General features: G+C 40.1%; 1 protein-coding gene across 2 annotated transcripts in view; it reads right to left on the bottom strand.

Annotated features, from left to right (window-relative positions):
• radil2b (Ras association and DIL domains 2b) overlaps positions 1-10,051 on the bottom strand; it is a 43,433-nt gene extending 33,382 nt beyond the window's left edge. For both annotated transcript variants that reach the window (XM_081393571.1, XM_081393572.1), the window contains exons 1-4: positions 9,478-10,051; positions 5,944-6,228; positions 1,349-1,581; positions 359-651 (exon numbers count right to left, since the gene is read on the bottom strand). In XM_081393571.1, coding sequence (XP_081249697.1) covers positions 359-651; positions 1,349-1,581; positions 5,944-6,228; positions 9,478-9,596 — 930 coding nt within the window. In that variant the 5' untranslated portion in view covers positions 9,597-10,051. The remainder of the gene's footprint in view (positions 1-358; positions 652-1,348; positions 1,582-5,943; positions 6,229-9,477) is intronic.
• Between the last annotated feature and the right edge of the window lie 2,718 nt (positions 10,052-12,769).

The raw sequence follows: 12,769 nt of genomic DNA, 5'->3' as shown, positions 1-12,769 counted from the left end.
ATCACAGCCTCCGCTGAGGGTTTTGTTGCGCATTCGAGAAATGTATTCAGTAAATGTGTTTCCGTCGTAGTTTATGTGCATGTTTTCTTATTTGTAAACATTAGCGTTAGGGGGAAAAATCAATTCACGTATGAATCATGATTTTATCATCTATGGATTTTAATTGATTCACAACTTTTAAATATCAAAAAATTAAAGCTACACTGTGTGTACTTTTTTGTTCTAAATTAAAATAATGAAACATACATTTAAGAAGGTTAGAAAAAAATAAAAGTAGATGGATGTAAAGCTACAGCTACTGATAAAAACGGCATAAAACTGGCTGGAGGAAAGAACGAGGAAGTGCGAGGGATACTACCTGTGTGTAACTGAAGCCCTGCAGAAGCAGAAAGTAGGGAAAATCCAGAGGCGGATGAATGGAGAACTGTGTGTCGTTGTCATCGCTGCTCTCCGTCTCCTCGCGCTCACTGGCGGGACACTGTGTGTGTTTGTAGACCTCGGTCTCTGGATCCTCCGTGTGGTTTTTGTGAGCCTCGACTCTCAGGTTCGTCTCGCTGAGACTCTTAAACATATTGTGCTTTCCATCGTCCAGCCGGACCGATTTCCCACGAGAGCGAGTCTTCTGCAGCTTCCGTGCCTGTGCGTTTATGCCTGGAGAATGAGATATTGAAAGTATTAAAGCGGTGAAAATCCAGCTTTTAATGTTGTTTATGTGTCTATGTGGTGTTTTTAATATGCTTTAAGACAAACCATGTGTAAATTCATAAGTCGACAGCATTGCTGAGTATTTCCTCCTTAAAACTGCAGTGAACCAAAGACAGTCTCAAAAACACGCTTTGAAATCGCTGGTGTTTCTGACGTCACAAACTACCTTGTAACCAATCAGATCAACGTGTGATCGTCAACCAGTGGATCTCTGAGCTGAGTGAGTGAGTGGAGGCGGTGCTCATTTGCATATTCATAGAACCACGAATACTAAATGAGGCAAGGGTGTCGAGTTATATAAGATATTTTAAGGCATGAATTTTTTTTCAAGGAAAAAACTTTTAAATATGTCATTTTGGTGATCAAAGATGAGTTTTAATGGATAAAATGACGGACTACTGGGGGACTTTAAACATCAAGAATGTGGATATAACAGTTCTCAACCAGGGGGCCTCATCAAACTTAATAATTTTTCACCACAAGGTGGCGCTATCCCAAAACTTTTTGAGTACTTTCAAGGCATCATGCCGAAGACACGCACCAATTTTCATACCAATACGGCAATGCATTCGTAAAATATAGCACTTTAGTGGCCCAAAACACCAAACATCTTCAGTGCAGAGGTGATTATAGTGAGGTTTACCAGCGGTCACCGTGTCTTTGTCTTTAGAGTTGTTTTCTTCCACTGTGGCCTTGCGCTGGATCTCAAATCGGCGAGCAAAACCTTCTCTGGGCTTCCAGAGCGACTGCAACAAGAGCGGCTTCTCATCGTCTCCAACCACACGGACACATTCAGTCCTCCAGCGCTGGTTTTCCACGCAGCCGATCACGTCACACAACACATAGTCATCAGATTCTTCTTTGCTCAGGGAGTATCTGCAATAACACAAACAGCAGAACAGCTGATAGGATATATGCATACACTACTGTTGGTGTACATCCTTGTTGAATAAAAGTATTAATCTCGTTCAAAAAACAAACAGACATTAAGATCTTGGAAAAACACAGGCACTTTCACACACACACATTCTAGTTGTAGAATTAGGAAAGAACAGAAGAGTTTCTGTGCTGACGCAGCTTTCTATCCAAATTGGCTTGCGTTCACCAAAGAATTAATGTCGCCTTGAATTTCCAACTTCTCCAAACCAATCAAGACTTTTGGTATGAAACCTTCACATGCAGTTTGAAATTTAACCAATGTGCACAAAGGCCGTTTTCCAAAAACCTTCAGAAAACCATCTGGTGGTTTTGTTCATAACAGTAACAGCATTATAAATTTAAAGTCACCAAATCAAAATAGGCAATTCTTATTTTTTTTTATGGAATTTTGCAGAATGATTCATCAGTGCACATCATTATTGTTTTAATAATCTTGAATCAGAATAAGTTCCTCTTGCAGCATCTCTTCTCTTTTCTGATGATGTGGGCGGGGCAACCTGTCACTCACATGAGATCAGCCAATAGCAAACCACAACCATCCAATCATCCAATCAATTCCCCATGGACAAAATCAAGCCCCGCCCACATTTGTTCTGGTTCAAGAAGCGTTTCACTCGGATATACGGGACAATAGAGAGTAAAAGATCAGGGCTACTTCAAGAAGACTTTAATATTATCAGTTATTCATATTTCATATGAACCTAAATATATGTCAAGTCACCTTTATTTCTTTAGTGCTTTATACAATAGAAATTGTTTTAAAGCATCTTCACTGTAACAAACAGAAATCAAATATAAGACAAATTCAAATTATGCATATTATGAAAATAGTTTCATCAGTTCAATAACTGTGTAAAGTTTATTCATTATGAAACAAGTTCAATTCAGCTAAGCAGCTCTACAGAAGAGAATAGAATCATTACTTTCATCCAATAGTGTCAGTGTCAAATCAATAATACTGCTGAATAATTATTTTAGCAACACAGCCCAGATCCGGCCCACATCTGGTACGCATGGAATCCACACACTCTAAAAAAAAATTTGGGTTATTTTTTCAGCGTTTGGGTAGTTTTTGTGTTACCCAGATCCTGGGTCAGGCGTAACAACCCAGTGTTTGGGTGGTTTTTGTGTTACCCAGATCCTGGGTCAGACGTAACAACCCAGTGTTTGGGTAGTTTTTGTGTAACCCTGATCCTGGGTCAGACGGAACAACCCAGCGTTTGGGTAGTTTTTGTGTAACCCTGATCCTGGGTCAGACGGAACAACCCAGTGTTTGGGTAGTTTTTGTGTAACCCTGATCCTGGGTCAGACGGAACAACCCAGTGTTTGGGTAGTTTTTGTGTAACCCTGATCCTGGGTCAGACGGAACAACCCAGTGTTTGGGTAGTTTTTGTGTAACCCTGATCCTGGATCAGACGTAACAACCCAGTGTTTGGGTAGTTTTTGTGTTACCCAGATCCTGGATCAGATGTAACAACCCAGTGTTTGGGTAGTTTTTGTGTTCCCCAGCTCCTGGGTCAGATGTAACAACCCAGTGTTTGGGTAGTTTTTGTGTAACCCAGATCCTGGGTCAGATGTAACAACCCAGTGTTTGGGTAGTTTTTGTGTTACCCAGCTCCTGGGTCAGATGTAACAACCCAGTGTTTGGGTAGTTTTTGTGTAACCCAGATCCTGGGTCAGATGTAACAACCCAGTGTTTGGGTAGTTTTTGTGTTACCCAGCTCCTGGGTCAGATGTAACAACCCAGTGTTTGGGTAGTTTTTGTGTAACCCAGATCCTGGGTCAGATGTAACAACCCAGTGTTTGGGTAGTTTTTGTGTTACCCAGATCCTGGGTCAGACGTAACAATCCAGTGTCTGGGTAGTTTTTGTGTTACCCAGATCCTGGATCAGACGTAACAACCCAGTGTTTGGGTAGTTTTTGTGTTACCCAGATCCTGGATCAGACGTAACAATCCAGTGTTTGGGTAGTTTTTGTGTTACCCAGATCCTGGGTCAGGCGTAACAACCCAGTGTTTGGGTAGTTTTTGTGTTACCCAGATCCTGGATCAGATGTAACAACCCAGTGTTTGGGTAGTTTTTGTGTTACCCAGATCCTGGATCAGACGTAACAATCCAGTGTTTGTGTAGTTTTTGTGTTACCCAGATCCTGGGTCAGGCGTAACAACCCAGTGTTTGGGTAGTTTTTGTGTTACCCAGATCCTGGGTCAGATGTAACAACCCAGTGTTTGGGTAGTTTTTGTGTTACCCAGATCCTGGGTCAGACGTAACAATCCAATGTCTGGGTAGTTTTTGTGTTACCCAGATCCTGGGTCAGATGTAACAACCCAGTGTTTGGGTAGTGTTTGTGTTACCCAGATCCTGGGTCAGACGTAACAACCCAGTGTTTGGGTAGTTTTTGTGTTACCCAGATCCTGGATCAGATGTAACAACCCAGTGTTTGGGTAGTTTTTGTGTTACCCAGATCCTGGGTCAGATGTAACAACCCAGTGTTTGGGTAGTTTTTGTGTTACCCAGATCCTGGATCAGACGTAACAATCCAGTGTCTGGGTAGTTTTTGTGTTACCCAGATCCTGGGTCAGATGTAACAACCCAGTGTTTGGGTAGTTTTTGTGTTACCCAGATCCTGGGTCAGACGTAACAACCCAGTGTTTGGGTAGTTTTTGTGTTACCCAGATCCTGGGTCAGACGGAACAACCCAGTGTTTGGGTAGTTTTTGTGTTACCCAGATCCTGGATCAGACGTAACAACCCAGTGTTTGGGTAGTTTTTGTGTTACCCAGATCCAGGATCAGATGTAACAACCCAGTGTTTGGGTAGTTTTTGTGTTACCCAGATCCTGGATCAGATGTAACAACCCAGTGTTTGGGTAGTTTTTGTGTTACCCAGATCCTGGGTCAGATGTAACAACCCATTGTTTGGGTAGTTTTTGTGTTACCCAGATCCTGGATCAGACGTAACAATCCAGTGTCTGGGTAGTTTTTGTGTTACCCAGATCCTGGGTCAGACGTAACAACCCAGTGTTTGGGTAGTTTTTGTGTTACCCAGATCCTGGGTCAGACGTAACAACCCAGTGTTTGGGTAGTTTTTGTGTTACCCAGATCCTGGATCAGACGTAACAACCCAGTGTTTGGGTAGTTTTTGTGTTACCCAGATCCTGGGTCAGACGTAACAACCCAGTGTTTGGGTAGTTTTTGTGTTACCCAGATCCTGGATCAGACGTAACAACCCAGTGTTTGGGTAGTTTTTGTGTTACCCAGATCCTGGGTCAGACGTAACAACCCAATGTTTGGGTAGTTTTTGTGTTACCCAGATCCTGGGTCAGACGTAACAACCCAGTGTTTGGGTAGTTTTTGTGTTACCCAGATCCTGGGTCAGATGTAACAACCCAGTGTTTGGGTAGTTTTTGTGTTACCCGGATCCTGGGTCAGACGTAACAACCCAGTGTTTGGGTAGTTTTTGTGTTACCCAGATCCTGGGTCAGATGTAACAACCCAGTGTTTGGGTAGTTTTTGTGTTACCCGGATCCTGGGTCAGACGTAACAACCCAGGGGTTGAGTTATTAATCGTGGGCTTTGGTCTTTTCGCGTGATGGAAACGCCTGATGCCTTGAATGAAATTTTAGGATTTTATTCAAAAGACAGAATATAAGTGCTTATAAAGTTAAAATATGTTCTCAGAACTGTACACTGATTGTTTATGGAAAGGTTATGGAGTAACAGCATATTACAACATATTTCGGCTATGAGTGAAACGCAGGGCAGCGTTTGAAGATAGAAGTTCATGAACACGACACAAGCTCCGGCACGAGATCCAGCGCTGTTACGATAGAAACGTGACAAAAATGTTTAATTTTTACTTCTAATATTTGTTAAACGATCTTAAATGTATGCAATAATAATTCCAAACTATATATAATATACTAAAAAATATGATAACAAATAAAGGAATGTTCCTGCAAACCAGTGTTTGTGTGGAGTATTTTATTTTTGTTTTCTTTTGTTTAGAAGATTTAAGTTAGTTCACCTGTAAACATTAATTCATGTATGAAGTAAAAAAGAAAGAAAAATGCTCGTATTATAGTCAAAATTAATCAACCCAGTATGCTGGGTTAAATAAACAAGCCATTTTACTGGGTAAAATTAACCCAACATGTGTCCTGTCCTATATTTTCAATATTGGGTTGTTTTTAACCCAGTGCTTTTTAGCATGTGTGTGGGCCGGCTCTGGGCCGACACTGTGTTGCTGTCTGGGTTCTGACTGCTGTATAATGTTGATCAATCGCAGTATTCTCCACTCACCTGGCGAGAGCCTCTTTGACCAGCTCTTTGGCACTGGAGTGTGTCGTGGCCAGAACGCTCTTGTAATTCGCTCCTTCGCAAATCTCAGTGCCGAAGATCTTCAGGATGCCTGGAGCCGAGACCTGATTGGACAGTTCTGAGGGGTCGTCCGTCACCTCAGCCGAGTCTCTCCGAGGGCCGCGGCCGAACACAGCCGACAGACGCTGACGCCGGATCTTATTCTTGGCCGGTTGCCGGATCCCGACGCTCTCCGTGGATCTGCCCGTGCCGCTGGATGAGCTCGACCTGGAGGGGGGAAGCAAACGGATCAACTCGATGCAGACCTGCACTGCTTTAAAGGCATAGGTCACCCAAAAATGAAAATTACCACCTTGATTTACTAAGTGCATCTATACATCATAAAAGTGCATCTTTATGATGGATAGATGCACTTTTATGATGGATAGATGCACTTTTATGATGGATAGATGCACTTTTATGATGGACAGATGCACTTTTATGATGGACAGATGCAGATGCACTTTTATGATGGATAGATGCACTTTTATGATGGACAGATGTACTTTTATGATGGATAGATGCACTATTATGATGGACAGATGCACTTTTATGATGGATAGATGCACTTTTATGATGATAGATGCACTTTTATGATGGATAGATGCACTTTTATGATGATAGATGCACTTTTATGATGGACAGATGCAGATGCACTTTTATGATGGACAGATGCACTTTTATGATGGACAGATGTACTTTTATGATGGATAGATGCACTTTTATGATGATAGATGCACTTTTATGATGGACAGATGCACTTTTATGATGGACAGATGCACTTTTATGATGGATAGATGCACTATTATGATGGACAGATGCACTTTTATGATGGATAGATGCACTATTATGATGGACAGATGCACTTTTATGATGGATAGATGCACTTTTATGATGATAGATGCACTTTTATGATGGACAGATGCACTTTTATGATGGATAGATGCACTTTTATGATGGATAGATGCACTATTATGATGGACAGATGCACTTTTATGATGGATAGATGCACTATTATGATGGACAGATGCACTTTTATGATGGATAGATGCACTTTTATGATGATAGATGCACTTTTATGATGGACAGATGCACTTTTATGATGGACAGATGCACTTTTATGATGGATAGATGCACTATTATGATGGACAGATGCACTTTTATGATGGATAGATGCACTATTATGATGGACAGATGCACTTTTATGATGGATAGATGCACTTTTATGATGATAGATGCACTTTTATGATGGACAGATGCACTTTTATGATGGACAGATGCAGATGCACTTTTATGATGGATAGATGCACTTTTATGATGGATAGATGCACATTTATGATGGATAGATGCACTTTTATGATGGACAGATGCACTTTTATGATGGACAGATGCAGATGCACTTTTATGATGGATAGATGCACTTATGATGGACAGATGCACATTTATGATGGATAGATGCACTTTTGTGATAGACAGATGCACTTTTATGATGGACAGATGCACTTTTATGATGGACAGATGTACTTTTATGATGGATAGATGCACTTTTATGATGATAGATGCACTTTTATGATGGACAGATGCACTTTATGATGGACAGATGCAGATGCACTTTTATGATGGATAGATGCACTTATGATGGATAGATGCACATTTATGATGGATAGATGCACTTTTGTGATAGACAGATGCACTTTTATGATGGACAGATGCACTTTTATGATGGACAGATGTACTTTTATGATGGACAGATGCACTTTTATGATGATAGATGCACTTTTATGATGGACAGATGCACTTTATGATGGACAGATGCACTTTTATGATGGACAGATGCACTTTTATGATGGACAGATGCACTTTTATGATGATAGATGCACTTTTATGATGGATAGATGCACTTTTATGATGGATAGATGCACTTTTATGATGGATAGATGCACATTTATGATGGATAGATGCACTTTTATGATGGACAGATGCACTTTTAAGATGGACAGATGCAGATGCACTTTTATGATGGATAGATGCACTTATGATGGACAGATGCACATTTATGATGGATAGATGCACTTTTGTGATAGACAGATGCACTTTTATGATGGACAGATGCACTTTTATGATGGACAGATGTACTTTTATGATGGATAGATGCACTTTTATGATGGACAGATGCACTTTTATGATGGATAGATGCACTTTTATGATGGATAGATGCACTTTTATGGATTTCAAAACAGAAGCGGCTATTCACTGTCATTATAAAGCTTGGAAGAGCCAGGACATTTTTTAATATAACTCTGATTGTATTCGTCTGAAAGAATAATGTCATATACACTTAGGATGACTAGAGGGTGAGTAAATCATGGGGTATTTTTCATTTTTGGGTGAACTCTCCCTTTAATCTGGCTGTCCATCACTAATGAACGGCAATGTGCAAATGCGTAGTTCCTCTAAATACCTTTATAATACTTTGAGGATTTTGTCTAAATCCTGTATTTCAGTAGCAGTGGCACAAAAGCTCCTTTTCATTGCGTCAGTATTACATGTGTGTTTCTTCATCTTTTGGGCCACAAATAAAATCTCTAACCTCACTGTTTTTTATTTGTTCCAAAGGAATAGGCCTAGTTGGTATTATGGCGCTATTATAATTGATTGTTCTGATTAAGCTTTGTAATATTATTGTGGGATGCTTGGACATTTTTCAAGTAATTATGTAGTATAAAACTTAAAACATACTTTTCTCATGATCACTTGTTTAATAACAATGTCCAACAGTGTATGAAGAACAAATCATGAGAAACACTTTCCACTACAGTGTCATTTCCATCTCAATACTGAATGTGGAATATGATGTGGTGGAAATAACATTTTAAACAACTTGACTAGAAATGATGCACAATAAAATATACTCATGCATTAAATGACTAATAGTTAGTCTCAAGTTCTTCTCTGACTTTTTTCAAAGTTATGATCAAACTTTTTCTTTTTTTTTCAGTGCAAAATGCTTTTTAAAATAAAAGGACCTTTTTTTTTCATTTTAAATATTGAAAGTCTGTTACTGGAACAAGTGTAAAACTCATAAAAGGCATTTTTAAAATGATCAGAAGTAAGGCATACAATGTTTACACGTGTGTGACCTTCATATGAAAAAAAGTTTGTAAGAGACCTAAAATCACACTCTAAAAAAACGCTGGGTCGTTTTAACCCAATTTTGTGTCAAATATGCACAACCCCAAAAAGTTGGGTTAAGAATGTGTAATAGAAAAAATCAACCCAACGGCTGGGTTTGTCCATATTTGGACAGACCATATTTTTTGGAGTATTGCTTTGCTTTGGTTATATATATATATATATATATATATATATATATATATATATATATATATATATATATATATATATATATATATAATATCAAAGGGAAAGCTTATGAATGAGAAATCAGTCCTTCAATAACTTTATAAGTGAACTCACTGGACGGATCCATTGCTGTGTTTCCTCCCGACCCGTGAGAGTCTCCTACGGGACGCGCTGGCCGGTAGACCCGGTAAATCCGGTAATCTTCGCTCGTGCCCGATCATCGTTCCCGTCATCAGCTGTCGTCTAGTTAACGGGTCCGTTAGAATGACGTTCCCGTCCGAGCTGCGCGCGCATCACATGAACCGGCCAACACTATTCCAGAGGCGATCTGAACTCTTCACTCTTCAGATCAACACTGAATGAGTTTCTGCTCTGCGTGTCTATAGTTCTGATCATCTGTCTACGTAGGCAGCACTTGTGGGCATCACGGGCGCGCTCCCGAGGAAAAATGCTGCGCGCGCCTGTGATGCCCACACACTCATGATGGTAAAAGCTTTTTAGTGTGTATTGCAGGCTGACTGGCCGGAATGTGCTGATGATGATGGACGGCATGTAAAAGTTTATGATTGATTTCAGGAGAAGTCTCTTTTCTATCATTAAGTTTTTATTCTTCCTCTTCTGAGATTTCTCAATACTCCTCTTAGGCTCAAGCTACATCCTCCAAACTCAGACAAGATCTTCAGACTGTTCTGATTTAGTGTGCTTTATCTTTTCTGACTGATCAGACTTACTGTTTTTTCTAAAAATGACGATCGGAAAATCCCATAGACTTTCATTGACGTAATTTTCAGATGAGCCAAGAAACTGTCCAAACTCTATTGGAGTCTATGTACTATTTCTAAGATCTATCTATCTATCTATCTATCTATCTATCTATCTATCTATCTATCTATCTATCTATCTATCTATCTATCTATCTATCTATCTATCCATCCATCCATCCATCCATCCATCCATCCATCCATCCATCCATCCATCCATCCATCCATCCATCCATCTACCGTTTTTGAAGTGTGCGCATGCGCGTAAATGCGTAAGGGAACCCCGGCGTATTACGTGGGAGAAATCCCGCGAAGAGTCAAACAAAACAAAACGACAGGGAACTAAACAAACATTGAAGTCCTCATATCGTTAAAAGCAGCAAGAAAACTGCGGTCTAAGAGTAAGTTTATACCAAACACGGCAGGTTAACTTGGTTAACAATGAACGGCTATAGTAGCCTATACTCATATTAAATACATTAATTGCTATCTCGATCATATATTGGTAAATTAACGTCGTTCAAACGACAGAGGTGCGACCATGTTATTATGAAAGTCGTTAGCTAGTTAATCGTATTATGGTGGTTAAAGGCCGTTTGCAGGTTTTTTTTTTCATCGAATTTGTGCTATTTACTTGTTGGTAATAAACATTTAAACTGTTATCCATTGTATTTTATGTCGTTGGGTATCACAAAGCGGAATATAATACGAAAAAGTAGAGCGGTTTGCAACGACTCTCCTTTCCCCCACAATGCCATTACGTCACGTTGGGGAGAGAATTTACCAAAGCCCGCGGCCCGCATTGAGAGTGACTAGAGAGACGAGTAGCAGACGAGAGTATTCAGATAACGTTAGCGCAGATTATAGATAAATAAATAGATATAGATAGACAGACAGATAAATAGATAGATAGATAGGCTAGTATAGAGAGGTAGGCAGACAGCCAGATAGCATAACGTTAGCAATAGCATAGATAGCTAGCAGCTAGATAGATAAATATATAGAAATATATAACGTTAGGTAGATTGACAATGGTGAACTACTGTTTGTGCTGGGTGTAAAAACTCTGGATGCTGAGTGAGGCACGTCACATCTGGTGCGAGGTGAGCTCCTCGACCAGCGACCAAAACACACTCACTTCCCTACAGCACAACAAGCTTTCCAACGCAGTTTCCATGGGACGGCACCGCCGGCGCCCAGACAAGCACCTGCCAAACACAGCGACAGACATGCGGCGGCTACGTTTGCAACAACATTTTCACCGGAGGAAGAGATAAACGCTTAGAAACACCCATATAGCTAGCATGATGCCTTCTATTTCTAGATGAAAAGAAAAAAAAAGTGTCGTTATTCACTGCTGCTCGTAGACTAGCTCCAGTGCTCATTGCTGCGTTGTTAAATGATAGCAACTCACCAGAACACTTCACCAACTCTCCACTCATTCTCCTCGGACCATGCATTTAATTATTAAGTATTTACGACATTGTGGTGGCATTCAACTCGTAAATACGATCTATACGAGATGACTTTGAACGCACCATAATACTAGGCTGAGGCTACCTTTCCTCCACTTCTCCCCAACGTGACGTCATCACCGAGTTGCGTAAAAAAAACGTTAATACCAAAAACGTAAAAAACTAGGCTTTAAGGCCATTTTTGGGACATTTTAAAAATGATATACATATCTTGAGTGATTTATGTACCCATTAATCGACAGTGGTTGTTAACCTGCAACATGGCCTTTAAGGAGTGAGTGGACACGGGCGACATCTAGTGGTCAGACTGAGAAACAACACTTCGGTTTGTGTCGCATTATTTAATCAATTCATTTTAATCTTATTTTTATTTATGTTTTTAGTTTAAAGGTATAGCGGAGGATTTTCTTTTTCCGGGTGGGTAGTGTAAACTATTGGTCCACCTAAGTGTCAATCATTCTGGTGATATGTTTACGTAAGGCCGTCGTACGTGCTCGTCCCTGGCTCGTCCCTTAGTTTTCGCTTTCTGCGCATGCGCACTTTCAGGTGTTTATGTTTGGTGAGCTAGAGCTAAGCCATTCATTGAAGCTCGCCGTTTCACCGGGTCCTTTGAAAATGTCTGAGGGTCGCAAGAGAAAAAGTTTGTACGAACTGTATGAGAAGAAGAGAAAGGCCTCAGAAGAGAGAAACAAGATCAGAGTGTTTTTGGGAGATTGTTTCACACGATGGCGTGCGCTGAAAACACATGTTGGGCTTCCCACTGATGCCTCAGTCGCGAAGTTTCTACTCGACAGGTAAAGTTTGGCATGCTATTTGGAGAAAAAGTGCAAATCTTCTTTTGGAAAGTAATCTTGTATGAGCGATGCCGACAGCAATTTGTAAACAGAGCGTGCACGAGGAGAACCTCGCACACGTTAATAGGCGTTCCCTCTCGGGAGCAGGTAGAGTGTTGTGCGCATGTGCATTTTTTCAAAAAGTGGAGAGGGCGGTTCTTATCTAAAATTCGGAAAGATCCTCCGCTATACCTTTAAGTAGATTTTATTTATTTAAATACAAATGTATTTATTTATTTAAATACAAATTTATTTATTTCAATCAAATTATTTTATTATGTTTTTTTATTCAAATTTATTTATTTTGTTAGTTTAATCTTATTTTTATTTATGTTTT

The sequence above is a fragment of the Scardinius erythrophthalmus genome (assembly GCF_964197995.2).
Source record: "Scardinius erythrophthalmus genome assembly, chromosome: 18".
NCBI lineage: Eukaryota > Metazoa > Chordata > Actinopteri > Cypriniformes > Leuciscidae > Scardinius > Scardinius erythrophthalmus.
Note: the sequence above shows the minus strand (reverse complement) of the source record. Positions and strands in the feature narration are given on the sequence as shown.